The sequence below is a fragment of the Laccaria bicolor genome, genomic scaffold, assembly GCF_000143565.1.
Source record: "Laccaria bicolor S238N-H82 LACBIscaffold_15 genomic scaffold, whole genome shotgun sequence".
Taxonomy (NCBI): Eukaryota; Fungi; Basidiomycota; class Agaricomycetes; order Agaricales; family Hydnangiaceae; genus Laccaria; species Laccaria bicolor.
In genome coordinates this window covers 408,401-435,560 of record NW_001889886.1, presented here as the reverse complement: position 1 = coordinate 435,560, position 27,160 = coordinate 408,401, and the positions used below count along the sequence as shown (strand labels likewise).

The following is a 27,160-nucleotide window of genomic DNA, read 5'->3' as shown; positions in this document are numbered from 1 at the left end:
CATAGTATTTCCACAAGCATTGTGTTTCTAAAACATAGCTTTCTTGTCGTTCTGAGTAGGCAGTCGCGAATTCGATGCAATTAACGTTTTTCTCTCCTTTGTAGAGACATACATAGGCTTTCTCTATTTTTTCTTCTTATCGGCCGACTAGCTCAGTTGGTTAGAGCGTCGTGCTAATAACGCGAAGGTCTTGGGTTCGATCCCCACGTTGGCCATGCATGTTGTAGAAATTATTCTCAGTTTAAGTTTTTTTCTTCTTTTCTATAACCGTTTTGTTGGAATTACTTCATGTCATGACGGATATGTAGGGCTACTGCCTACATATGGACCGATGACATGTGTGTAAGAACTGGAGAATAGATAAACCTACAGTTGAGTGCAAAAAGAATGAAGGTTGGTTCATTTTTCTGGTTCTTTCTAAGAATCTATTGTACCTCAAATGTGTTTGTGTATTATTTTACATTATGTAGTTGTGTTACACTTCCCTTGGTATGGACTAATTTCAGTGAAAGCTGGAGCCTTGAGAAGGTTTTTATTCTGGAGGCCATTTTTGGCATCTGAAAAAAAAATATGCGCTAACTGGGGAGGTAGCCAGAACATACCTCTGGTCAACCTGAATGAGCCTATCAAAGAATTAGTTAAAAATACTGAGTGGTTATGCTTGTAGAGCCTCCAGAAAATGGTCTTTTTGTGCTATTTTGGTCATTTTTGGCCTGTTTTAGACAAAACAAGCCATTTTCCAAAGCCTCTACAGACCTGACCAATCAGTATTTTTGACTGATTCTTTGATAGGCTCATTCAGGTTGACCAGAGGTATGTTCTGGCTACCTCCCCAGTTAGCGCTTTTTTTTTTTTTTCAGATGCCAAAAATGGCCTCCAGAATAAAAACCTTCTCAAGGCTCCACCTTTCACTGAAATTAGTCCATACCAAGGGAAGTGTAACACAACTACATAATGTAAAAGAATACACAAACACATTTGAGGTACAATAGATTCTTAGAAAGAACCAGAAAAATGAACCAACCTTCATTCTTTTTGCACTCAACTGTATATGAACAACTGGTGGGCAATTTTGGATATTGAAAAGAATCTGCAGGAGTCTGCAGGACATCTTAACTATTTTTCGACTCTAGCGAATTTCTTGACAGATGGTTGGGCGTCCAGATAATTTTGCTTATTGTATGAACTCAGAGACAAATACTGTAAACAAATCCTTCAATTGAGTTGAAGTAAAAGATCTGACCTCAATCAGATACCCAAACAATAAGCAAAAATGATTCATTCCTAGTAGGATCTGTCCTGCGCTTTGCTCAAGTGCCCGATACATCCTTGTTTCTGATGAATGATGACTATGTAATCAATATGTAATCTAACTGATTCTAACAAATACGAAAAAACAACGACCGCGTGCACATTACGCTCAATCCACCATTGCATATTGAACGCTCAGCGCTGAGCGCTGAGTACTGATCGTTGGTTGAACAATTTCCAACCGAACCTCGACTTTAGAATGCACCTTCGCCCACCGCTGTCGGTCCTCTTGGGGAGTAGTTGAGGATCTCCACGACGTCCTGCCTGGTTGGCACACTCAAGCTCCGTCATGGATAAAAATGAGAAGCACAAGAAATAAGAAATCGAAATCATGGACTCATGAATCTTCCTCAAGATCTTGAATTACATCACATCCTCTCGCAATTTCTCATCCTGGCAATGGTGCCCAATGCTGAATCGACTCACGTCTTGTGAAGCAACGTCATCCACGCTTTAGGAGCCTCCAATTCACCATCGAGAAGTCATTAGTTCTGAGCGAAGTGTCTGGCGATTAGGCATCGAGTCTAGTGTTCAAGAATTATGCGACTTTCAAGCACATCAAGAAAATCCGCCGCATCAACCTCACAACCGCTCCAAGTCCGCTCTCGGTAAATGTGGCGCAATGGAATTAAATCTGGTGCCTTGATCCCTTCCATCCACCTCGAAATACTTACTATCGCGAAGACCATAACACTCCTCCAATGAAACCAGATGCGACAAGTTATACAATGTAGCAACCGCCTTGTCGCTGGGGTGGCGGTGTCGCTTTGTTGTAACGTACCATGAGGTATGTGATGCGTGACGGAAAGAACAACAACTTAAACACTCCGTCCTTTGACTTGCCACCACCAACTCCCAAACCATTCAACTGATCATCAAGAACCGAATTGGACACGACTATCATGGAGCCAACTTTGGAGTACCAAGACGATTTTCAAGAAGAAGCTGAGGATTATGAATCCCAAACCCAGCAAGAGACGCAGTCAACTCAAGAAGCCTCTCAGAATACGATCCCTGACATCGACACGGAAAGTTTATGGGGTTACCTCCAGCCGTGCAGCGCAGATCTTTTTCGACTTGAATTTAACCACCTTCAGAAGACCTATACGATTGGAAGGAACGATAAGAATCTGTATGTGCTTCCTGGCGTCAAAGTTAGTGAGTCTATTTCCTTTGTTAGTTCGAGTGCCACTTTGACCCTCTTCATAAAAAAGGCAACGAACACTGCAAAATTTCGTGGCTGGATAATAGCGTCGTAATAGAGGATCTTTCTAGCAACGGGACCTTTGTAAGTCATCGCATTCGAGCCTTCGTCACGTCGCTTCCTCAAACATACTGTAGATCAACGGCCACAAGATTGGGAGGGGTAATAAAAGGGTGCTAGTAGACGGAAATGAGGTTGCTTTTGGAACCCCAGTGGCACAACCCCTGACCAGCCATGAGGATTATCGTACGTCCCTCCGTCGGTGCTCTATCCAAACTAAAGCCTTTCCGCTGTGGGAAACTCAGGATACATCTATCGGCACACAGCCGACCTTCACACCGGCGGTCTCTATGCAGAGTATGATCTGAGCCACGAACTGGGTAGAGGTGCATTCGCGACGGTCGTGAAAGGAATGTCGCGTGCCACCGGTGAATGGGTGGCTGTCAAAATGATCCACGCGAACAAGAATCAGAATGAGATTGAACGGGCCACCCAAAATGCCATGTTTGCCAGGGAAATCAATATCATGCAGACTCTCAAGCACCCAAATATCTGCGAAATGAAGAATGTCTTCTTTCAGACTAACGGCGACATCAGTGAGTTTTTCGAGTCGAAATAGTTCTCGTATTAAATCTATTTCTTTCTACTCAAGACCTAGTTTTGGAGCTCGTTGAGGGTGGAGACTTGCTCGAGTACATTCTGGAACGCGAAGGTGTTGGTTAGTGACGCCCTCCCTCCTGCTTCATCTCAAATTTTGACGACCCTCTCAAGCCGAGCCTGAAGCTAAACATATCACGTATCAGCTTTGCGATGCGTTATCGGTATGTATAGTGTTCACGTTAAGATTAACCGCTTACCTCCGCCTAGTATATTCATTCCAAGGGTATTTTACATAGAGACCTCAAGCCCGAGGTGAGTTTCATGACAATTTTACTATTGTTTCTTAACGACCTTCGTCTGAACTTTCAGAACATACTTCTCACGCGGGACAACCCACCCCAAGTCAAAGTGGCAGATTTTGGCCTCGCCAAGCTCGTCAATAATCTGACCATTGCGAAAGTAAGTGCCAAATCGCCGCCATATTGTGGTCCATTGACTCCTTCCTCTTCCAGACGATGTGTGGTACACCTAGCTACCTAGCGCCGGAGGTCGTTCTTCAAGTTAACCAGGAAGGTTACGATAATCTTGTTGACAGCTGGAGCGTTGGAACCATCGTCTTTGCGATGTATGCATTTTCAATTTTTGGCCTCCCTTGTTTTCGATGCCCATTCTTTGGTATCTAGGTTGACCAACGTCGCGCCTTTTAACGAAGATAGGACTCAACAAGATATCCGAATTAGAATCGCCAATCGTACGATTGAATGGAGTGCTCTGGAAGAACGTGACCTTTCTTTTAATGGTTCGACACTCACCTCAGGCTGTGAAACGATTTACCTCGACTTACACCATTTTTAGCGAAAGACTTCGTTTTCGCTTTGATGCAAACAGATCCACGGCGCCGAATGACCATGACAAATTCCCTTCATCACGATTGGCTGCGAAGCTACGTCCAACCTTACTGATACCCCCAAATTGTTAGCTCTCCTTCAACTTGGAATAACTGGGGCTGTTAGGCACCAGTGTGGGATTCGCATTGTATTTTATACCACTCTCTCCTTTTTACCCTCAAGATTAGATATATAACCATCTCATCGCATTGTATCCAATTTCCATTTACGACATTTACCATGTATAAATTCAATTCACGGTTTATCCCTTCCCATTTTGGAAGGAGGGGTCGATTTCTGTGCGACATTCGACTCATCGGTTGCCTTGAGATAAAAGTCAGCAGTTTAATCCGTGTCTTTTGTTCTCCTTAGGCATTCCTCAAAGATCAAGGCGCGCATCCACTGCTGAAAAAAATGAACTAAATTTCATGCATTGTCACGATTCAGAGGTTCGTCTACTCATTCATGAAATTCTCCGACCTTGATGCGACTCCCTGCAGACTCTCCGCAGTTAGGGACAATCACAAATCGACCTTGCCCCCGACTAAGAAAAACCAAACCTTACCCTTGCGTCACGGTTTCACCCTTAACAACACGTACAATGTTTTTTGCCCGAACTTGAGGGATTTGCTTGTTACAAAAAGAGCCCTACACCCATTACGATGTAGATGCTAATCGGCGATTGCTGCTTCTTTAAAGAGCATGTAGGGAGTGCGCTATGTGGCCCCAACGCGTGTGGGTCACCAAACCCAATAAAACGCCTTCTGACCACTCGGTTCACTCTTCATATAACCCCCATCTTCCGACCCACTCAAGAGGCTCTGACCTCTCTTCTGTACTCGCTAATCCACAGCACACTCGAAAATCACCACAATGGGACGAGCAGCGGATTCATCGTCGGCTCCGAAAAGAAGGAAGGTCAAAAACATTGTTGAAAATTCGTTAGAAATATCCAACATTGTTTTGACCACCTTGAACAATGCGGCAAGCATGGCACCCGTACCATACCTTCAGCAAGCAGCGGGGCTGGCCTTAGGGATTTTAAACATCGTCCAGGTGGGTTGTGATCATACGTTTTCGCTTGCGCACCTCACAGTCGAGGGATGCTCGGTTATAGGGGGCAAAAGACAACAGGGACGCCTTCCACAAACTGGCTGCGGATACTTGCGAGCTGGTGTACGTGGTGTTGTGCATGTATGAGGAAGCTACCAAGAAGGGAGATGATCGTGGCCCGTCGAGGAAGCTCGTAGACGACCTTCAGGGCCTTCTCGGGTCAGCAGGATATTTGTGTTTCTCGAATCGAGTATTTTAATTGACGGTCTCCTTCACAGTACAATATCGTCCATTGAGCGTTTTTTGCGCAAAGAGGTCTCTAGGGGAGCATTATTTCGGCTGGTCAGGAGTAAGGCCGATCTAGGAAAGATTCAAGAGTATCGGGATACGCTGCGGCGATCTCTGGATCTGTTTGGGGTGGGTCTGAAGCATGCATGTGGCACGGAATTTTCATGTTCTGACGCAACCCCACATTTTAGCTTCAGTCTAACGTCGCCATCCGGGAGGCTACCTCTCAGCTTATTAACCAGCACGAAAAGATACTGCTGGAGCTTCAGCGCGACAGAGAGAAGAAGAATTCCGAAGCGGCAGGCGTTTCCGTCCCTGCTCCCGCCGCGGTCGACCAAGAGAATGTACCAGTCGCTCCAGCGGCACCCATTCCGCCCATCCGGAAAGACGAATCGCCAAAGCCTTCCGTGACTGTGACCCACATCGGAGGGGATAAAGTCGATTCCCACTCCCTCAGTAACGTCACTAACACGAACTCTGGAAATGTAACAATCACAACGACTACGGATTCCAATAACGACAATTCCTACCGGCAATATGGAGGTGAGAACTGTCCATTGCTTCAACAAGAAACGCTTCTGACCACGGATTATACAGGGAGGCCTGGGCGTGGACCTGTTCGAAGAGGCCCCAGAAAGTAAACTGGTGGCTCTGTGGGCCGTCCTAGCTCCGTCCTTGGAGCCCTAGTCAGTGGCTGGAATCGTAAACGCATCGAGGTGATAATTTAGACAATGTTTACTTACATATTGAGCTATGGTGACCCAAGCAACTGGGTCTAAGTATCGATGATTCTGAGTTGCGATCTGTATGTATGGAAAGGAGGCGAGGAAAGCTCGAAACACAGTCTCTTTCCGCTGGGACTCCGACCGAAGTGGAACTGTTATTCGCCTGCTGGGTGTGGAGGGAAAAAATGCCGGAGAGAGCTAGTCCCAAGCACCCAGAAGCGCTATCCTAGAAATTGAGATGAATCATAGGCTCTAGTGCGAACGAGTCACGCTTGACGTTTTAGTAGCAGGGAAGTCATTTCACTTCGGATCCAAGAGGGTAGGAGATGTGACAACGGATGTCGCCACCGATGCAACAAATGGCCCTCGCCAGGGTGAAAGCTACCTTTCCCGATAAAACTCTTCATGTCATCGGGGATCAAACCACATTGAGTGCCCTAGGTCAAAACAGTCGACGGAATAATTTGAGACATGATATCAACTGGTTGGACGCAATGTCAACGTTAGCTGTCCAATAGGAAAAGCAAAGGCTAACACGTACTTGCAAGCAAGACCTGGCAACCAGTGATACCAACATGCATGAGACGCGTTTGGGCAGGTAATGCGCGTAGACCTGCGTGGGATGGCCCCGGATGCATGAAACCTCCCCATATTAAGAGGCGAACGTAACAAACGAGAGGGCGTGTCATTGGTGAAATTCAAATGGTAAGATGAAGTCAGACATGGCAGGGAAATAGCTTGAGCTGGACGTTACCCTGGGGCCGTTTCAGGTTTGTAATGGTAGAAACATTGAGCTATACGGATATCGTAGCCCAAGCGTCGGGATTGCACGCGAAGTCTATAGGACCCATATTCCATTCAGCCCGACGTCGTATGTTGGGAAAAGGCTCGTAAAAAACGAAGCCGCGTGGGGAATGAGCCCAAGGCTGGGGGCCGCCTTGGTACCTCTTTAATCGTCGAGTTTGAAGGATAAACGTATTACTGAGAAGCACGGGTAATAACCTATAGCCAGTGACAGCAGCTGACGATCGATCGTTACTCTGCCTCAAGGTTTCCACGGGTTAGACTCAAGTTCTGGCTTGTCAGTTGAAGCGTGTCGAGGGGAGTCGATGACGGTGCCACGTTGGTTAATGTACCGAGCTGTAAGTAGAAGTGAAATTTGAAGGTCATCGGATGCCATGAAGACGGACCATATATTAGGGCATTCTCCCTGATTAAGAACATAATGACGTAGCAGTCGGGCCGTTCGAATGCTAGGAGGCGACACTCAGGCTCTTCTCCATAGGTAATGCGGAAATCGATGTGTAGGTCCAGCCCAGGAGTTTCTGGGATCTTCCAGGACAAGTTGCAGGCACAAAGTTCATGGGATAGACACTGTAATGCACATTGCAGCAAGGCGGAACTTCATAAGACCCGTCATCCTCGACGATGAGCAAGTGCATTAGGGAACAAGGCCTTCTATCAGAGAGAAACAACGGGGAGCCCGGAAAGGTATAGAGGGGTAGAGGAGTGCGATAAGCAAATTTATTTATTTATTTAAAAATTAAGTCCGCGCCAGTGTCAGAGGTAAGTATAACAGCAGCCTACGCTTCCGCAGAGTTAGCACCAGCCTTCCGATGTTCCGGAATCTCAGCATCCTTCGGGACGTCTTTATCAGCCGCTTCCCCTATATATGAAGGGAATCTGTTCAATATACGTCAAAATTTGTGACGAAAGATTTCAAGGCGGAAACAAACCTTGGAACTCCATCCCGTGTAAGTTCCTGGAAGCGATAAACGATGATAGCCCCAACCTTGGGCGGATTCCTACGCTGCTTGTCGCTCAAGCCCGTGCCAACATTGAAGGTCTGTATGAGCGTATCAGGTACCGCAGTTGAAGGTTGGCGGAGAAACAGCATACCTTGCCTGAAGCCATTTTGCATTTGAGAGCGCCTGTGGTACCATCGTTGCGTCCTTTACCAGGCATGTACCCAGTGACAATGGCTTCTGCATCATAGAATGTCTGAGCACCTACGTAAGCCACTGCACCACATGGAGAGAAAGGTCAAGACGAACTTTGATCTTCAGCAATGTCCCGGATCGTTGACCCTCATATTGTCTGGAACCAAGTATCAGGTCAGTACCCAACTCTAGACCAAACAAGGAAGAAGGACGTACGACCCCGGCTGCCTCAGCATTAGTCCTTCCCCACCCAAGGTCTCCACCTCTTTGAGCTTCTGGAGCACGTGTTCCCTGCTCTGAGCTGCTTCATGCTCGACAACCGCGATTTGTTCAACAGCGTGGGTTCCGCCCTCGCCGAAAGTCTTTTGCAGCCAGGAGAGTCGGTCTTCAAAAGTATCAGTTCCGCGAGAGGGAACATCAAAGATCTGATGGGAAGGACGGAAAGAAAGAATACAAATGGGAAAAGAAGAAGTGTGGAGTGATTAGATGGATGTCATATAACGGGGACAGAAGAAATTCAAGAAGCGGATGCGAACCTGGAAAGTGATATTCTTCCAGTGGGGAGAATTGATCGTCTTTACGATTGACACTGTGGACTGGAATTGCCCACGACCACCGAAAAGCTCGCCGTCGAGGGTGACGTCCTTGGGAAGTTCTACAGCGGAGCGTCAGCCTTTCCCTCCAAAGACAAAGACCGGAGAATGAAGGTGAAGAAAAGAAGGGGGGGAAACTGGATAAGAAGAAGCACGTACTATCAAGGAACCATTGTGGAGGGGTGAATGGATTTCCTAGTCTACTGATCATCTGTTTCCCATCATAGAAAGTTCTGCACATGCAGGTCAAAATTCGGCCAAAACCCACAAGAAAACCAAACTAACCGAACACCATCCAACTTCTCCGAAATCAACCAACCCGTGGGATCTGGGCCCGTCTCAATATCCCACTTATTGGCAAGTAAGAGTCCAGGCACCGTCTTTCCGCTTGATCCACCTTCTTCCTCCCCGTCTTCATCATCCGCTTTCTTACGTTTGCCGGCGGCTTTCTTGGCAGCTTTTGGAGCAGGTCCGTCTGGGTTGCGGTATTTCAAGCGGGCGGCTTCGTAGTCGGCGCCGAGGAAGGACTGGAGGTGTTTGCATGTCCGGGCGTTCACGGGGGCACCACCCTGCGGGGACCAGAAGTTAGAGCTCTGGAAGAATAGGAAAGAGTCGAGGCAAACCTGGTTACGCCAAGCCGGGCAGGTACTGCAATTATGAGGAGAGTGAGACAGGCGAGTATGTGAGGGATGTTGAAGCGCACCAGTAAAAGTGGTCCCAAGTCCGCTTGATTTTGTACACTGAATTCCTGCAAAAGTGTGTCGGCAAAAGACGCTGAAAAACTGGGGAGGATGGTAACATACGAAGTCTGTGATTTTACCTCTCTCTCCTCACCGTCCGCGAGGAGAACCTTTGGTTTGACACCAGAGATCTCAGCAAGGTCATCTGTTGGTTATGGTCGTCAGCACCTGTCCCAGACTAAGATAGAGGGCGAAAGAGACAAGGTTGTGTCCCAAAGATAAGAAAGTTCGCCGTGAGAATGGAAATGAGCAAGACAAAGAACGCTGCGTGAAAACACCCGACGAAGAAACGAAAGGAAAAAAAAAAAAAAAGTTGCAGCCAACAAAGACACTCACCGCCATCCACAGCACCTATCTCCTCATCGCCGTCTTCGTCCTCAGAGGCATCCTCATCCTCGTCATCTTCCTTGACAGGAGAAATTCTAGCCTTCTTCGCAGGAACCTTAGACTCTTCTTCCTCTGACTGTTGCTCTTCTTCATCCCGATCTTCTTCATCCTCATCCGAGTCGGGTTTCTTGCGTTTCCCACCCGCCTTGGTTTGAACCGTTGTCTTCGCTTTGCTTTCAGGTTTAGCTTTGGAGGCAGGTTTAGTTTTAGAGGCAGGTTTAGCTTTAGAGGCAGGTTTAGCTTTAGAGGCTGGTTTAGCCTCGGATGCGGGTGTAGCTTTGGACACGAGTTTACCTTTGGATGCGGCTTTCCCCTTTCCGGCGCCTGCTACAGCCCCATCTGGGTCTTTGAGCTGAATACGGGCTTCTTCGTACTCTTCGCCTAGAAGGGACTTGATGTGCTTGCACGACCGCGCGTTGACAGGGCGACCGCTCTGGTTCAGACAAGTCAACTTTGATTTCATAAAAGGAGAATGTAAAACTAACCTGATTGCGCCATGCCTTCAAGAAGGAAAGAGCAGCTTGGTTAGCTCGTTCATTCATGAACGACAAAGGCAGGACTGGCGCTTACGGGACACGTGCTAAAGGCCAAAGTAGAATGAGTAAACGAGAGGCAAGGAAGTGGGTGAAGCGCACCAATAAAAATGGTCCATGGTGTGTTTGACCTTGTACACGGATTTACTGTTGGTGTCAAAGGTTAATTTCAGAAAGGTGATGGACGGGGTAAACGAAAAGGTGAAGCAGGGTTGAAAGGGAGTGAACATAGCAAGGAAGGATGAAAGCGAAGAGGAACAAGTTCATGGGTCAACAAAAATTGATCAAAAAAATGAGCCAAACTGAGACCGACGATGAGGTTCGCCGAGGGCCAAACGAGAGAGCCGGAAAAGCCACCAAAAACATGACAGTGATACATACCTTGAAGCAGAGCCGACTTCCCTTTCCTCACCCTGTGGGATCCATACAAGCGGCTTGATGCCATTGATTGAGGCAAGCTCGTCGTCACCTGGATGGTATATAAAATGAGTATGCGGAAAGAAAGAAAGCCAGGGGGAATACGAGGGCACAGGAGGAGCGAAAGGGAGGAACATTGTGGTTTGAGTGTAGAGAGGACGTACCGCCATCCCCAGTCGGTGCGGAGTCAATGTCCATGGCGTCTTCGTCCTTGACTACAGCCTTGGACGCGGGTTTGGCTTTGGATGCGGGTTTGGCCTTGGATGTGGGTTTGGCCTTGGACGCAGGTTTGGCCTTGGACGCAGGCTTAGCTTTGGATGCGGGTTTCCGTTTGGGCTTCTCCTCCTCCTCGTCCTCCTCTTCTTCCTCTACGTCGTCGTCGTCTTCTGCCTCATCATCATCTTCGTCATCGTCGTCGTCATCTGCTACTTTCTTACGTTTTACAGGAGCCTTGCCTTTCAATTTGGGTAGAGCCTTAGCCGTGGGCTTCTTCTTCGGCTTTTGTTCTTCAACCTCCTCCTCCTCCTCCTCTTCGTCCTCATCAGCCTTCTTACGCTTCGCGGGTACCTTCTTTGCTGGGGCTTTCTTGTCCGCTGGTGCCTTCGCGGGCGCCTTCTTCGTAGGGGGCTTTTTCTCTTGTGTAGCTGCAGCTCCGGCGGGGTTTTTCATTGCTAAGCGTGCATTCTCGTACGCTTCACCCAAGAGGCTCTTGATATGTTTGCATGAACGAGCATTCACCGGTGCTCCTTTCTGTAGGAAGTAATTAGCCTAAAAGTCTGAGGGTGTATAAGACGATACAAACCTGGTTACGCCATGCCTACCAACAATCCAGAATGGTTAATACTACAAGGACAACCTGAGAACGAAAGAGGCATACGGGGCAGTTGCTGCTCAGAAGTACATGTCAGCTTCGGCTTGTAAGAATTTGAGAACGTGCATACCAGTAATAATGGTCCATGGTCCTCTTTATTTTATAGACCGCTTTACTATACCCCCGTCAACGCTGGCTGAAGTTGCAACCCCTGTGAACGTACCTCGACGCTGAGCCGACTTCATGCTCCATCCCGTCTTCGAGCCATATCTTGGGCTTGAAGCCATTTATCTCTTCCAGTTCGTCTTGGGCCATCGTGATGGCGGTTGGTCTGAAAATTGAGACGTGGCACTGGTCAACTGTACGCGCCGTTGGGAGTCACGAACCGGCCCGTGCGTCAGTCACGTGCATCTTGTTTTTGTGATGTTTGGCTACGGGGCCCACGTTTAACTCTTCAAGAAACTTCGCGCTTGTTTGTCGCAATCACTTCGTCCTTGGACAGCAATCTCCAGCGTGGTTTTACAGTCAATTTAAGGGCTTTACATGGCGTAACTCCGAGGGCGAGGCGCATCAACCGCAAAACGGCACTCTCTCTCAGACCTCTGGTCACCTCTCCATGTTCTTGCCTGTAAGTCTCGTTGATCCTTGGTTGATCCTCGCCGCGATCTCCCCAAGGTATCCAATTTCTTCAGCGTATATTATTATATCCGAGCACAACAACTTAAACAGTTGGTAATGCCCCTCGTGCCCTCTTTTCATTTCTAAAAATTGACACCGAAATTGAAACCGAAGATTTCACGTATATGTATATGTACCACATGGTCAGCTCCTGCCAAACGTCTGAGTCTAAGCGATGTAAAAAAGGGTAAACGAAGGAATGTGGCGGCGAGCACGTTGAGAATGCTAAATAGACCAAATACGAAGTGCAAAGCAATGTGGACAACGCTGGGTATGAATCTCTAGATAGCAAAGATAGCCTGAAAATGATTGGCAGAATAAATATGTCCGTGTGCTCGTATGAATTGAACGACTGAGGCTCTCCCGAAACCTCATATGCATGAGAAGGCGGAACACGGCTCCGCCTGAACGTCAGAAAAAAAAAAAAGAAAAGAAATTAGACAAAGCGGCGACTTGAAAAGAGCTAACGGAACGTGCCTCAGCTTCTCGAACACCAACTTCATCCGCGCCGGTGGGTATTGGTGACGCAGACGTCAAAGAGGCCGCTAAATGAGAAAGTTAAATTCGCTCTGGAAGGCCACCAAACGCAGAGACTTACCAATTGCAACAAGGACCGCAGTTAAAATAGAGCAGCGCATTGTTGACGAATGTCGAAGTTATGTACCAGGAGTGGTGTGGGTGAGCGAAGTATGGAGCGAAGTATGTGCTACTGAGAATCACCCCCCGTCGGCTCTCTCTAATTTAAGTGTCTGCGGGAGCTGAAGGACAAACCAACGTCCAGAGGCAGAAAACCAAGCGCATTTAGACAGTGGCATTGCTGAATTAAAAACGTGGAGAAATGAACAAACAGACTGCCCGAATTGACTAGCGGTATCACTGATCACAAACTATCTTTTGATTCTACCCATCCCCGAAAAGCTCCCGACAGAGTAAGACCCTTTTTTGAGGTATGTACTTATGGTCGCACTTTCATTGCCATAGAGTTGTCTAGAGTTGTCTCCAGGGTATGAGCAGACAGGCACCAGGGCTCGGTATCGCAAATTCGGAAAAAGCAACACTACGGAACATTACTCTCAGCAAAATTAACTACATCTTTTCTGGGAGATAATCTTGGTAACATGTCCAACACCTGTGGTGGGTGGGCTTAAAGCGATTGATCAGCTTAGGGTAAGGATTTCGGGGATCAAACCCCTTGTTTATCCGAGAGTTTCGGTTGGTGTTTGTCGGGGTGTATTTGCACTTGTGATCATCGTTTGGCCCTTTCCACGAGTCCTAAGTTAGTGCACTCGAAGCAAGCACACCACGTTATAATACGTTCCGTCAGCAATGCTCCTGTGAGTAAAGAATACGCACTAATTTTTTACTGGAAGATTAAGATGGCCCAGCATTTCTCAAGTAATTTTATTTAGAGCAGATTTCTTCGAGATTTCTCGGAGGCATGAAACGAGCATGTCCAAACAGGCGTTCCTCTTCGCAGAGGTGTAAAAATTTTCTTGGCCAAGCCAATAGATTTATGGCCGTAATTTCTTCAAGATAGAATTTTTTAGGCATCAATCAGGATTAATATAGCTCAAAGATCATTTATTCATCTTTTCTTCTACAAATGTCGGGAGATGGGCTCTTGACAAATCCCAACGCTGCAGCGCTTCTGTAGCTACGGATATCCAAGACAATGGTAACTTTGCAAACACCCGCATCGTGGCAGAATGTGGTAATCTGAGAAGAACCCGTTCCAATCACAAAGAAAACTCCCGAAAATATGAATTATTCCAATTGATCCCATGTATATACCAGCATACTATTTACGACAGCCAGTTCCCGTCAAAGATCTTGGGGAAGGCGAAAAAAAACATGTTCTAAATCTAATCAATGTAAAATGATGAAGGAAGGTGGCAAAGAGCACGTTGAAGGTTCTCCATAAAAATAAGCAAAGTAAGAAAGCGAAATTCACAGCTACAACACCGATTGTGTTGGATATGGATACAGATAACTTGATGGGGGGAATAATTATGTAAGCGGCCTTGATTGATTTTGGCGGCGGAGGCTCTTTCGAGTCCTCATATGCAAACGAAGGGGGAACACCCGGGTGGTAACTGCGCCTTGAGAGAAGATTAGAAAGACATCCAGTCAGTGAACAGCTGAAGAAACACACCTCAGCTTCCCGAGCGCTTACTTCATTCGTGTCGATGGGTATCGGTGACGCGGACGTCAGAGTAAGCGCTGGAAAAAAGAACGTTACACACTTTCAAAAAAAAATTACTTGACAGAATAAACCTACCAAGTGTGAGAACGAGTGCGGTAAAAATAGAGCAGCGCATGGATAATGAATGTGACAGTTGTGCGAGTGCCAAGTGGTGTGAATGAGGGCGAAGATTTTGAAGTTCGCTTCCATCGACACCCTCCGTTTTAATAGTGCATTTAGGACAAGTTAATGTCCAGAGGCGGTAAGCCAAACGAGTTGCGACAGTGGGCTCGCTGAACCGCGAGAAAGAGGCTCTGTGAACAAACACATTGCTTGAATGGACTAGTGCCGGCGAGCTATCAAAAATCATCTTTATTTGGCTGTATATATTCTGGAGATCCCTGGAAAGCCACCAACAGACGAAGACCCTTTTTGAAATTGAGGTAAGTTAGTACATAACTCCTATTAAGATATAATTTGGATTCAAGATTGTCTCCAGGGGGTATGTAAGGGTGCACGACATGCAGTGTCAGGCGCCGAGACTCAGGCCATCGACGAACTGGTCTAGATTACATATATTATAACAATAGCGGCGAATAACAAAATACTCGATGAAGGAGGCTTAGAGGTCGTCATCCATGAATTTTTTTTCCAGTTTTTTTTGTCTTCCTGACGCTTTTGTCAAGGTGCGTTCGCTCTTGTGTTCACTTTCACGAAGTTACTTGCAGTGGCGTAGATGTGCTACATTTTTCAAGATTCTCGATGATGCGCCGTTTGCCAACCAGTTTTATTTAGCCTAAGTTTAAGGGTTTGAAACGAATGCCTGTATTCATGCATTCCCGTCAGTACCAGAAGGTACCAGACCACGAGCTTGTGTAGTCAAAGCGATGACTCGGAGTTTCCCTTCATCGGACCATTAAACTTAATATAAGTCGTGATATTGAATTTTCGGCCTGCCATAATGCCACAAAAATCTAACTGGGGATGGTATACAATTTTATTTACTTTACACTCATTTTGAAATGATATATCATATAACGGTGTAGATGCTTGGGTGTGAGGCTCGGTCCAAATTTAATTAAATGAGTGTGCACAGGTTTGTACCTTGATCCCGATCCCATCCTGTCGATCCGCAGCAGATTCTCGCAATGGCGAGTCACCTCGAGTCACCCAAGCTCCGAATTGTGAGTATCTAGTGCTGGACCGAATCTCCAAAATAGGGTGCTACCTACTCGCCAACCAATCGGAAGTCTGCCTCCCAGTTTGAGTCTAATCGACGTATGGCCGACCCTTCATATTTTAAGATAACAGTTAAACAGAATTTACTCAAGGAAACCGCACTGTCTCAAAGGAATGCCCAAATCAAGTTACTCATGTGGAGTTTCGGGAGAAAGCGTAGGAGTGGTCTCACCCTGAAAATATCCCTCTTGATTCCTGGTGAAAGGAAGGACCGCATCGAGGAGCTAATGATATATGTACGTTATCGAAAGAGACGTTATTCGATTTACAGGTCATTCTCTGTGCATCCAAGGAATTGCTCCAGCCGACGTGGCACAAGAACACATAATTGACAGGATACTGGCTGGAGAGGTATGAGCTATCGGTAAACAAGTCATTGTCAGGTCTGAGGCATCGCCCACCTAAGTACGATCTACACCGTGACGCGCGGCATTGAATCCAAGCAGGGTACTAAAGTGTTGACGATTTTAGTGTACAACAAACAATCACACAAAAACAGATTCATTCTTCCCCAATATTCGTATCCCAGTTCCTCTAACTCGCTGCCTACCTAACACCCAGAAGGAACGCTCGAGTCATCAGTGTAGCTCTTCGCATTGACGCCAAGTCCCCGACTAGCAAAGGCCTTCCACAACAAGCACTTGTTGGCGCCGCCGTAGCGGTTCTGGTCTGCCTGTATCCATGCGTCACGCGCCGTGACGACTTAAAGTCGCGTTAGCAAAGTATAGTGTAAAAGGCGAGGAAGGCCGCTTACACGTCGGGTTGCAGGGCTGTAAGCGGAGAGCGTCGAGGAAGAGGTGCAAGAACACAACATTGCCCTGGGTTCCGTCGGGATTGGTCTTTGCGGTCGTCGAGAATCCGTGTGCGCCGACGAGGGCTGCGTAGACGTTGTGCAGCATGTTGGCCCAGACTTCACCGATGTCTGTGGCAAAGAGGGTCAAACGAAAATGGGTGAAGGTGTGAGATGACGTACTGTGAACCTCGTTAAGAGTCTTGATGCTCGAATACCTCAGGGGGTTGGTCGTACTATCAGCGCATGTTAGCTGACGGCGTCAGAAGTAGTAAAAAAGAGACGAACGCCGAAGTCGAGTAAGGATGGGTGCGGATGCCGTTCTTGTTGTTCGTGACGTAGTCGCCCATAACGTAGTCGGTGATGGTGGCGGATTTCTGCTCGGACCATCTGATGAGGGAATCAATATATAATCGTAGGGAGGCAGGCGTCAAACACGTACTCGGCCATGGCATCAGACCAGCCTTCACCCATTCCGCCAGCCTCAGTCGTCTGGAGACAACTTCCAGTTCCCCCACCCGTCATTCGGTTCGTGATACCATGGGTCATCTCGTGAACGACGATGTCGTTCTCCAATGCACCATCGCGGTTGGGCTGGCGGTCTAAGTTAGTATGGGCATTTTCTTCGAGAAAGATGGATATGCGTACTGTGGTGTAAGTCCAGGTGTACCTAGAAAAATATTTCGTTAGATTAGCCCTTCAATAGCGCAACGAAAAGATCATACATTCTGCATTGTCCAGGCTGACCGCTAAAAAATCAAGTCAGCATTCAATCTTACCAAAAAAGAAAATCGGAGCTTACTCAGGTGGAGTAGCGAAGTTAGCGTTATTAGTTCCGCTCGAATCCTGAACGGAGATCTGCACGCGATCATTTCCACTGCCGCCCTTTCCAAAGTTATTGGTCTGGAAGTTAAACGCCGCTTCTGTAAATCCATAGCGATAGGCATAGTCATGCACGGTATTGATCAGGTAAAAGGCGTTAACGCGGGCAGCATCGACGTTATTGGCGACGGATGGCGCTTGAGAGGTCGAATAGGTATACTGAAAGTTAAGCCCCGTTGAACTCTGAGAAGTCGTGGCGGTGGTTGAACCCTTGTATGAGACGACGTTGTTTCCACTGGACATACATCAGCGACTGTGGAACCGTGAAGGGAAATATACCTACGCAGTAGTCGTGCTGCTCGTCGTGCCGGTGTTGTGCCAACCCAAAGAAGAGGCGAGAGTGTCCTGAGGGTCTGTGAGGGTCTCCAAGCCTTCGGTCAAAGTCCTCTTCGTGATGGGCAGCACAGTATACTACGTGATACCGTCAACAATTAGTCCGGAGGCCTCTTCGAATAGCAAAAAACGCACAGAGGCTTGAGCGACGAAATCAGTAGCAGAGAGAATTTCTCCGGAGTGCGCATCGACGTGGACTTCATACCAACTATTGACCTCCTCGTTTTGAATTTGAATAGCGTGGACGAGAGCAGCTGATCCATCAGGTCGGGCTAGGTAATGGACAGCGGTAGGAAACCCGTTGTATTTCCCGTTGAACGCCTGTTCCGCCTTGGAGATGACGGACTTCACGTCAATCGTTGGCTTCTCAGAGGCGATTTTACCTGTAAAGTAGTCAGACATTGGATAGATATGAAATACGACATTACGTACTTGGCTTGACGAAGGAGGAGCCGAAAGAAACAACTTTGTCGTCTTTCCAGGCAACGTTGGCGACAGCGTTGATGAAAGGGATTCCTTTCTACATCCCAGAAGAAGTGTCAACGATGCGGTGAAGGTGAGGCATATGGTAAGTACACACATGGGTTTGTCTGACATACGCGAACTTTTCCGCGGACGCAGTGTACCCACTCTTATAGCCAACCGTGCTGGGATCAACACCGAGACGGCCTTGGACGAAAGCAATGGCGGTGTCGTTAAGCCCACTGGCAGATGAGCCGAAAGAGGTAGGCTGGGGGAGGCCCTCTCCAAAGACCTACGCAGCCAGCAGCGTGAGATTTTGATAATGGTGCCATGGGGAAACAACGATCGTACCTCAAAAGACGAGGGTGGGTGATAACTCTCGATCTTGAGGTCACGGCTGATGTGCCTTACGCGATGGGTAGAGTGATCAGCGCTGAGAGGCGAGGGGACTGCGCTTGTCAATGAGGCATAGACGACGGCCAGATAGACAGAGGCAAAGAATTTGTTGAAAGACGGCATGGCGAGTGGCTAGCTCAGGCTCGAGAGGAGGCAGAAGAGGCGATAGAAGTCTCCTGAGGTATCTCTCAGAGAGATTTCATCCTTTTAAGTCACTCCTAGATAAACATAAGTTCGAAGGTTTGCAATATTTGGATAGAAGGCTTGTGGTACGATAAGGCGTAATCTTGTGCAACGCAACCTGATGAGCACGTCTCCGCGTTGCCAAACCAGTTGATATCAATGAGTCTTGTTAATCACTCCTAATTTTGGAACATAGTTCGCATAGTACCAGACGACTGACTAGATCCAATAAGGAATATTCAATCCTCCATGAGGCGCCAGAATCTTGAAGAAGAAGAGTCACGAATGAATAAACATTTCTAGTCCACATGAGAATAGAACCCGTGAGGAGGACGTATCGGCCGAATTGTCCTATGGCAGAGATACGAAGTAGATATTTCGGGCTGGCGTAGGTCAGATGAATGATTTTCTTCATGTGAATATCTAGTGATCTACCTGTAATATAAAGTCAGTAGGTTGACTCGAATTTCAAGCTGTGAGCGTACTCCGTCTCCTTCCCTCGCATACCGCCGCTACTCGTGTCGCCCGTCGCGTCGACGTCATCCCATTAAGCGCCTACCTGGTGATTCCACCTAGATGCTCCTTCCGGGCTCGGAGAGTTGAAGTTGCCGCTCATCAACGAGAACCCCGACAGCAATAAGGCGCACAAGGTATACGCTTAGCAGAGCACAAGGCGAGAAGTCAGGTACGCCAACTTAGTCTCCGAGGTACTTCGACGACCATGCAGGTGTTTTTATTTGGTGGAATGCCAAGAGGGAAGCACACATTGATAGCAACGCGCACCGCACGATGTCGGGAGCCACAGGTCCGTGGCGCATGAATAGTGAACCTTTCTGCTCGAGGATTGGAAATTGTCCTGATGGTGTAGTAGCGGGACCCACAACCAGGAGATGCAGGATGTTGGTTGTGCGTTAAAGGACCTGTCAGGTTCGTGATGAGATATCATAGAAGAGAAAAAGGAACTAACATGAACATGACTTGAACTAACTCAGCGTTGTAATTCGCAGACTCACAGTGTTGGCGCCAGCGCCATGGCGATAGTGGTCAAGCCTGAGGTCATTCGAAAAAGAAGGAAGTGTTTGGCAAGGAGGGGTAAGGTAAACAAGCCTGAAAATTGCATCTTTCTCGAATCTCAGGCTGTTTCTCATCTTCGTCCTGAATCTGATATGAGGTCAACCAAATCCCTTAAATCCCAGCATCAATGCCCCCTCTTCTCCCCTCAAAATATCTCAAGACATCTCCCTAGCTTGTCTGAGTCTCCAGAGCTTCGTTGAGCCGATGCTTCTGTTTGATATATGGATGTCATGATACTCACCCTTTTCCACCTCTCAGCATTCTTACAGTACGCACTCCTAACACAGGGACGCCTAGCCAAAGGTTTCTGCTATGTATGTGAACCCTTCTAATTCTTGGGCTACTTGCCAAAATATTTGAACTGTGCGTGTAAATTGAGGCAGGATCGCACAAAATTGTGCAATGTATAAATGTGATCTATACCAGAGTTTGCGAAACTCTGCCAAATACTGGTGATCGAGCATTTCTGGTACTCTACAAAAACTACGCACGCGCCAGGAGGGTTCGGCCGTAGAAAAATTGAAAGGTAGGCCCATTGAAAATGCAAAGCCTTCCGAGGACAATTGGTAAAACTATCCGATTCGGACAACTTCAGCTAAAAGAGAAAGATTGAATATTCCAGAGATCGTTAATCGCCTAACACGAGCTGGGTACACAGCACAAGACTCTCCCCCTCCCCCCAAAAAAAAGAAGACTTGTTACAGCGCTTGGTACCCTCGATAATATTATCCTTTCCGGTTTCACGCATTTAGAATGGCGAAACCGAGCCATAACTCTCGTGATTCACATCTACAATCTAGAAAAAATGAAAAATCATCAATACCCCCAGCCAAAAAGGGAAAAAAAAACCACACACCACCAGTGAGAACCTGGCCATACTCTAATCCCATTGAACCACCCATCAATCCTATAGTCCCGCCACGCAGGCTCATCCTTTACATCCACCCCTTGTTTCCCAATCAATTCTATCCAGTCTAGAGTTTGCGTATGTATGTGCGCGGTCTCCCTGTCGGCGGAGAAACATATCTTTCGAAGGGGATGTTTAGCTCCCAGATGCAAGGCGGAGCTGGAACTCGAATGCAAGTGCTCCGCACCCGCACCCAATTGCAAAGACAACTCCCAACCCAACCGCGTCGTGACCATTTCCACGAATAGTCGGTGGTTCTCCGGATCCATGCTATCACACCCCATGTCCAGTACTTCTAAATTCGGGACAAGGAGATAAGACGCGATACCACGGAGTATCGCGTCCGAGATCGGCCTTACCGTGGTGTATCGGTCGGGATAGAAATGAAGGCGTAATACTTTGACGGCGGTGCCAATGTACTCCAAGGTGCAGAGCAAGTACTCTGCACTGACAGCTACGTTGACCATTGAAAATTCTTCAATGGAGCAAGAGGACCGGTCGATTAAGGCCTGGAAACTCGCTTGAGACCACTGCTTCTCCCCTTTAATGGTGAGTATTCGGAGAGAGGGAGTCGTAATGGCGTTAATGATATTCATGGTCGATATCCGCCCTCGGATATTCAGTGTGTGTAAATGTGGAAGGGTGAGTTTTTCCTCTGAAGTCACGAACACATTATTATCATTGACGTGCAACTCGCAGTCGCGGATGTTCGGGCACGTCTTCAGAATTTGCATTATATTCGGCGCAGCCGTCGCGTTGAGCGTCAACGTATGCAGTCGTGGGGAGGAGGTCCAGATCATGGGTATTATGTCACCCAGACTCCTGAATCCCAGATCGGAAGGCTGGGGATCGACGCTATCAGGCGGGAAGCACAGCTCGAGGTTATCAAGCACCGTAGAAAACGCTGTAGAAGGCACATATTCGGTTCGTAAAGGATGTTCGTAGTAAAGAAGGTCGCGGAGACACATGTGCACAGATTTCCAGCGTGAGAGGTGTTGGAAGAATAAGTGGATCAACGACAACACGTCATTAGGCCCCGGGTCGCACCCCCGATCGGTGTCTACCGGTAAGCAAATCGACAAGGGCATGGATTTGGATCGCTCCAGCCATAATCTGGCCAGCGGAAAAGCTGGGCTGCACTTCCCCGTGCTGGAGCGGCGTACTTTAAAAGACGCCCAAAGAAGTGGGTATGCGAGTGCCACGTCCCGCCAATACTTACATATTTGGCATAGGAGCAATGGGGCGGCTTGAGGATCAGCTTCAACAAAGCCCTCAGGAAGACAAGCGAGGAAGATGGATTGGAGGATCTCGACGGGGACGCGGCGGATGGGGGAGAGGAGACATTTTTGGTAGGCTACACGCTCCCGCGCGTCGGCTAGATCTCTGAGGTATGGTAATAGGAATGATTCGAGCCATGAGACGCGCTTGATGTCGTCAGAAAGGTGCAGGGAAAGTACACCTATGTCAAGGATGTGCCCTTGTTCAGTGTGGGACCTGAAGGCTTTGGTGGATATATATTCTGGATTTGAAGATGGGAGAGTGAGAAGGAGTTCGGAGAAGGAGGGGAAGGGTTTTGACCCATGGTTTTTGTTATCGTTCATGGTGGTATTGGATTATCAGATCACGGCCCACGTGTTCCAGACTACAACTTACAGGACAAAAATTATCAAAGGTAATACAAAATACCTATGTAACGTAATGTACGTGGAACGAATTTCCACGAAAGGAGTACAGTAAGTCTGAACTCAATGCAATGTTTGTTTTGTCATATTCAGGAAATATTTCTTGAGAGTTTCCTTTGTGACAAAAGCACCGATTTCAACCAAATTTCAACATAAACAAAAGTACAGGCACAAGGAAGATTTTTTCAGTCGTGTTTTTTTTTTACGAGGGACGCTACAAATTGCAGGAAGTCTTTTTGAAAGATAAAAACCCAGAAATAAAATATCCATCTCTCGCCAAATTCAAGAAGTCGACTAACTCTGACTAGGCCATCAAGAGGGGGTTTGACTTATGATAGACGGTTTTCTAGTTTACAAAGTACCAGCCTTTAAAGTAACATAGAGATGCCATATTCTATCTCTTTTCTTTAATATTTTTAAGGTCCTCAACAACGTGTTTTTCTCTCATATTAGACTTTCCAAAAGGAGGACCAAGGAATCATGATGAAAAGTAGATGACCCCCCGTAAGGGAAGGCTCTGGAGCAAAGGTTCCTAACTATTCCGGACGGCCCAGGCGCTCCTCGTGTCTGCAAACAAAAACTTATCAAGACTCCCAAGAAAGGAAAATTAGAATGAAAGCAAAAGTTACTCACCAATGCGGGCAAAGCGTCTCATTGATTCTAATCACAAAAAGCCTCTCATCGATCTTCTGTTGAAATGCGCCACTCGGCGACCCGCCGCTGATGCATGGTGCGGCATTCATGCTGGAGAGTGCCAGTGGCACTGACGGGGAACATGTTTTTCGGAGGTGGGGACGCACAAGCGAGCGTGAAGGTTCGGAGGTCTACCGTGAGGATGAAAAATTCAACTGCAGTCCCTGTGACCTTGGCTGTGCCATGTTGTCTGTGATATAAGTATTTCGTCGTGGTACATAGTGAATTGCGCACACGTGCCGCTTGTCCGAACAAAACATGCCCAAAAAGGATGTCAAAGGCGGGAGATTATAGATTACGTTATCAAGAACAACAAAAGAACGTCCATCTCAATATTGGCTTTGTTTTATCTTTGTACTTTGTGTATATAACACTTTCTGTTATTACCATGTCTCGCAACCTCTTGTCTGCAGGCCCATTATGTCCGTGTCGATCAACATCGTCCCCTCGTCTTCGCGCCTGCACATGTTTGGCGACCCAGATCCTCTGTAAGTTTCATTGCTTTGCTGTTGGTTCCATACTTATGATCGTAGCTCTGCATACTCTCTATCAGGACACGTTTCCATCTCGCTCTCATCGCCCTACTCCTTTTTTTCCACCCGCCGCACCGCCCGAGTCCTCCTGGAATCCGTCTCCCTGACGTTTGAAGGCCAATCAGAAATCAACACACCTGAAACCGGGTATGCCGCCATCCGCCTCTGCTCTGTCTCTCGCGACGTTGCGCCTTCCGAGCCCATGGAACTGACAAACCATGGCCACGAAGACGATACCTGTACGTGTTTTGAAACCAACCACGACGCGCCACTGACTTAGTACGAAGGCCAATGGAACGTCATCTTCAACCTTCCCATCCCAGGCTGGCTACCAGCGACTAGTACCCTCGGATTGGAAGAACTCGGTGTTCGGTATGCGCTATACGCTACTGCAAAATTCATCATGCTAGATTCGGAGGACAACCACCGCCATTCATGGAGCTTAGCAACGCTTTGTGCGCCTTTTCGCTCGCGTGTTAGATCCGTAGACGCCAGCACCCCCATCAAACTCGACCGCTTCATCTCGCCTGACCCCCATCCCCCTCCGATGACGAACTACCTCGTGAACCCGACGCCGAAGGATAGCCCACGCATTCCCCGAGAGGTATTGTCAAAGATACAAGTTTTAGCGTCGGTGCCAGAGTTTGTGAACATCCAAGACACATCGGTACCAATAACGCTCCGCATGCGCACCAGAGATCTAACAGGGGACGAATGCAAACGACTACAAATTGCCAACCTATCCATCAACATCATCCAACACGAAAAATTCCGCATCCGCCCCTCCCCTGCATACTTGACGTCCTTCCCACTACCCCCTGCTCCCATGCAACCACCCAACCTCCCCCTTCGTGACCCACACCCTATAAGCACGCTCTACGATCTCTCCATCCTCCATGCCTCTTCTTCTGGCAACGCAGAAGCCATCACCCGGTCCTTTTCTCTCCTTCCTCGCGGTGACGATGGTACCTATAAGCTCTCCTCAGACAACTACGCCTTCATTGACGACTTTAAACTATCCTCCGACGCAACACCGACGTGGTACACCATGGAAACACATGTCCCCTTTGCTCAACTGAGCTCAGCGAGCGTGGATGAGGAACAGGAATCGTGGGCAGGCGAGCCCGTCATTAGGGAGAGCGCGGCCGGGGCGCTTTGGGTCGTGTGGCACGATTTGAAGGTGGATGTGACGTTCTTGTATGATTTGGATGGTGGGGAGAAGGCGAGAGAGACGTTGGGGTTTTCAGTCCCACTTAGGTTTGGAAGGGAGGCGCCTTTGCGTTCGCTCGATTCGACAACGACACCTCTATCTCCGCCCTCACTTTCACATCTCAAAGCAACACTCCCGCCGTACTCGCAGCTCTACGACTCGAATGGCGATCGGAAGATTGATTATTCAGTCCCGCTGCCGCTTTATACGCCCCCAAAGTTGCCTCTTTATCAGACGGCGGAGGGGGAGAGGGATTGGAAGGATGGGTTGCGGGCAGCTTTATGATGAAGAGGAGATATTAACAGAAATGAATACCTTACTGTACTACTAAATTCCTTTCACTAAAATTCGTTCTGCATACGTTACTTACATAAAATTCCCTACATAGTTATTTTGTATTACCTTCGATGTTTGTTTGGCAGCAAATGTGTTTGTACAATTGGGATCCCCTTCACTAAAATTCGTTCTACCTACATTACGTTACAAAGTTACTCTGTATTACCTTTGATGATTATCGTCCTTTGTTACTTGTAAGTTGTAAGTACATAATTTTGCAGCAAATGCAGCGGTCCGAAACATGTGGGCCGTGGATCTGATAATCCAATACCACCATGAACGATAACACAAACCATGGGCCAAAGCCCTTCCCCTCTTTCTCCCAACTCCTTCTTGCCCTTCCCTCTTTAAATCCAGATTATATATCCACCAAAGCCTTCAGATCCCACATCGAACAAGGGCACATCCTCGACGCGGGTGTCCTTTCCCAGCACCTCTCTGACGACATCAAGCGCTTCTCATGGCTCGAATCATTCCTATTACCATACCTCAGAGATCTGGCCGACGCACGGGAGCGTATAGCCTACCAAAAATGTCTCCTCTCCCCCATCCGCCGCGTCCCCATCGAGATGATCCTCCAATCCATCTTCCTCGCTTGTCTTCCTGAGGGCTTTGTTGAAGCTGATCCTCAAGCCGCCCCGTTGCTCCTATGCCAAATATGTAAGTATTGGCGGGACGTGGCACTCGCATTCCCACTCCTTTGGGCGTCTTTCAAAGTACGCTGCTCCAGCACGGGGACGTGCAGTCCAACTTTTTCGCTCGCAAAATTATGGCTGGAGCGATCCAAACCCGTTTCCTTGTCAATTTGCTTACCAGTTGACACCGATCGGGGATGCGACCCGATGCCTGATGTATATTCTTCCACCACCTTTCACGCTGGAAATCTGTGCACATGTGTCTCCGCGACCTTCTTTACTACGATCATCTCTTACAACCCAAGGATGCGGTTTTCACAGGGCCTTTCTAAGGTGCTTGAAACTCTCGAGCTGTGCTTCCCGCCTGATAGCATCGACGACCGAGCCCATCTGGGATTCAAGAATCTGGTGCCCATGATCCAGTGGAACTCCTCCCCACGGCTGCACACGTTGACGCTCAACGCGACGACTTCACAGCATGTACTGCTAATTCTGACGACGTGTCCGAACATCCGCGACTGCGAGTTGCACGTCAATGATGAGAATGTGTTCGTGATTCCAGAGGAAAAACTCGCCCTTCCACATTTACACACATTGAATATCCGAGGGCGGATATCGATCTTAAATATTATCAACGCCATTACCACTCCCTCTCTCCGAATTTTCACCATGAAAGGGGAGAAGCGGTGGTCTCAAGCAAGCTTCCAGGCCTTAATCGACCAGTCCTCTTGCTCCATTGAAGAATTTTCAATGGTAAACGTAGATATCAGCGCCGAGTACTTGCTCCGCACCTTGGAGTACATTGGCACCACCGTCAAGGTATTACGCCTTCATTTTTATCCCGACCGATACACCACGGCAAGGCCGATCTCGGACGCGGTACTCCATGGTATCGCGTCTTACCTCCTTGCCCCGAATTTAGAAGTACTTGGATATGGGGTGCGATAGCATGAATCCGGAGAACCACCGCCTATTCGTGGAAATGGTCACGGCGCGGTTGGGTTGGGAGTCTTCTTCGCAATCGGATTCGGGTACGGAGCCCTTGCATTCAGGTTCCAGTTCCCCTTTGCATCTGGGAGCCAAACATCCCCTCCGAAAGATATGTTTTTCCGCCGGCAGGGACACCGCGTACCTGCATACGGAAACTCTAGACTGGATAGAATTGATTGGGAAACAAGGGGTGGATGTAAAGGATGAGTCTGGATGGCGGGATTATAGGATCGACGGGTGGTTCAGTGGGATTAGAGTATGGCCAGGTTCTCACTGGTGAAGTCAGATATAATGCGACAAGAGATGGCAAAGAGATGGCGACAAACAAAGAACTTCGCCACGGACACAGTCAAAAAGTTATTTTTAGCAACATTCACTGGCAGATGCTTTGGTCACACTTGTGGGATGTTTTCCAACAAATGTCTGGTGATTTGACTGCTACCTTCAAGGAGCTGTCTCTTAAACC

The 27,160-nt window shown here is 47.8% G+C and overlaps 9 protein-coding genes across 9 annotated transcripts; 5 read left to right on the top strand and 4 right to left on the bottom strand.

Annotated features, from left to right (window-relative positions):
* Nucleotides 1-2,213: 2,213 nt before the first annotated feature.
* On the top strand, nt 2,214-4,077 carry LACBIDRAFT_298988 (uncharacterized protein; the record flags this gene model as incomplete). The annotated part of the gene is made up of 11 exons (XM_001882158.1): nt 2,214-2,469; nt 2,526-2,599; nt 2,653-2,761; nt 2,821-3,111; nt 3,174-3,233; nt 3,287-3,336; nt 3,383-3,427; nt 3,485-3,574; nt 3,628-3,740; nt 3,799-3,914; nt 3,971-4,077. The coding sequence occupies 11 exons, from the start codon at nt 2,214-2,216 to the stop codon at nt 4,075-4,077; spliced, it is 1,311 nt and encodes a 436-aa protein (XP_001882193.1).
* Nucleotides 4,078-4,875: 798 nt separating this feature from the next.
* On the top strand, nt 4,876-5,984 carry LACBIDRAFT_328103 (uncharacterized protein; the record flags this gene model as incomplete). The annotated part of the gene is made up of 5 exons (XM_001882157.1): nt 4,876-5,058; nt 5,120-5,274; nt 5,334-5,472; nt 5,535-5,886; nt 5,941-5,984. 5 exons carry the CDS (start codon nt 4,876-4,878, stop codon nt 5,982-5,984), a joined length of 873 nt encoding a protein of 290 aa, XP_001882192.1.
* A 1,591-nt stretch (nt 5,985-7,575) lies between these two features.
* LACBIDRAFT_294557 (uncharacterized protein) lies at nt 7,576-11,804 on the bottom strand (the record flags this gene model as incomplete). Its single annotated transcript, XM_001882040.1, has 20 exons — nt 7,576-7,751; nt 7,805-7,914; nt 7,968-8,069; nt 8,123-8,165; nt 8,225-8,433; nt 8,545-8,663; nt 8,761-8,834; nt 8,887-9,249; nt 9,305-9,349; nt 9,405-9,486; nt 9,678-10,161; nt 10,214-10,228; nt 10,299-10,308; nt 10,364-10,408; nt 10,643-10,730; nt 10,843-11,428; nt 11,481-11,495; nt 11,556-11,565; nt 11,620-11,664; nt 11,713-11,804. The coding sequence occupies 20 exons, from the start codon at nt 11,802-11,804 to the stop codon at nt 7,652-7,654; spliced, it is 2,637 nt and encodes an 878-aa protein (XP_001882075.1). The 3' UTR covers nt 7,576-7,651.
* Nucleotides 11,805-14,224: 2,420 nt separating this feature from the next.
* Nucleotides 14,225-14,485, bottom strand: LACBIDRAFT_298983 (uncharacterized protein; the record flags this gene model as incomplete). The annotated part of the gene is made up of 3 exons (XM_001882039.1): nt 14,225-14,266; nt 14,320-14,387; nt 14,446-14,485. The coding sequence occupies 3 exons, from the start codon at nt 14,483-14,485 to the stop codon at nt 14,225-14,227; spliced, it is 150 nt and encodes a 49-aa protein (XP_001882074.1).
* A 1,012-nt stretch (nt 14,486-15,497) lies between these two features.
* On the top strand, nt 15,498-15,916 carry LACBIDRAFT_328101 (uncharacterized protein; the record flags this gene model as incomplete). Its single annotated transcript, XM_001882156.1, has 3 exons — nt 15,498-15,533; nt 15,570-15,824; nt 15,860-15,916. 3 exons carry the CDS (start codon nt 15,498-15,500, stop codon nt 15,914-15,916), a joined length of 348 nt encoding a protein of 115 aa, XP_001882191.1.
* A 261-nt stretch (nt 15,917-16,177) lies between these two features.
* On the bottom strand, nt 16,178-17,260 carry LACBIDRAFT_146860 (uncharacterized protein; the record flags this gene model as incomplete). Its single annotated transcript, XM_001882038.1, has 8 exons — nt 16,178-16,290; nt 16,343-16,510; nt 16,562-16,614; nt 16,667-16,768; nt 16,815-16,972; nt 17,027-17,048; nt 17,104-17,127; nt 17,181-17,260. Coding segments are annotated over 8 exons (720 nt in total), but the record flags the coding sequence as incomplete, so codon positions are not given.
* A 3,188-nt stretch (nt 17,261-20,448) lies between these two features.
* Nucleotides 20,449-22,216, bottom strand: LACBIDRAFT_298981 (uncharacterized protein; the record flags this gene model as incomplete). The annotated part of the gene is made up of 2 exons (XM_001882037.1): nt 20,449-20,504; nt 20,563-22,216. The coding sequence occupies 2 exons, from the start codon at nt 22,214-22,216 to the stop codon at nt 20,449-20,451; spliced, it is 1,710 nt and encodes a 569-aa protein (XP_001882072.1).
* A 1,194-nt stretch (nt 22,217-23,410) lies between these two features.
* LACBIDRAFT_298980 (uncharacterized protein) lies at nt 23,411-25,018 on the top strand (the record flags this gene model as incomplete). Its single annotated transcript, XM_001882155.1, has 3 exons — nt 23,411-23,478; nt 23,524-23,762; nt 23,811-25,018. The coding sequence occupies 3 exons, from the start codon at nt 23,411-23,413 to the stop codon at nt 25,016-25,018; spliced, it is 1,515 nt and encodes a 504-aa protein (XP_001882190.1).
* A 326-nt stretch (nt 25,019-25,344) lies between these two features.
* On the top strand, nt 25,345-26,864 carry LACBIDRAFT_328098 (uncharacterized protein; the record flags this gene model as incomplete). The annotated part of the gene is made up of 3 exons (XM_001882154.1): nt 25,345-25,729; nt 25,886-26,643; nt 26,856-26,864. 3 exons carry the CDS (start codon nt 25,345-25,347, stop codon nt 26,862-26,864), a joined length of 1,152 nt encoding a protein of 383 aa, XP_001882189.1.
* Nucleotides 26,865-27,160: the final 296 nt, after the last annotated feature.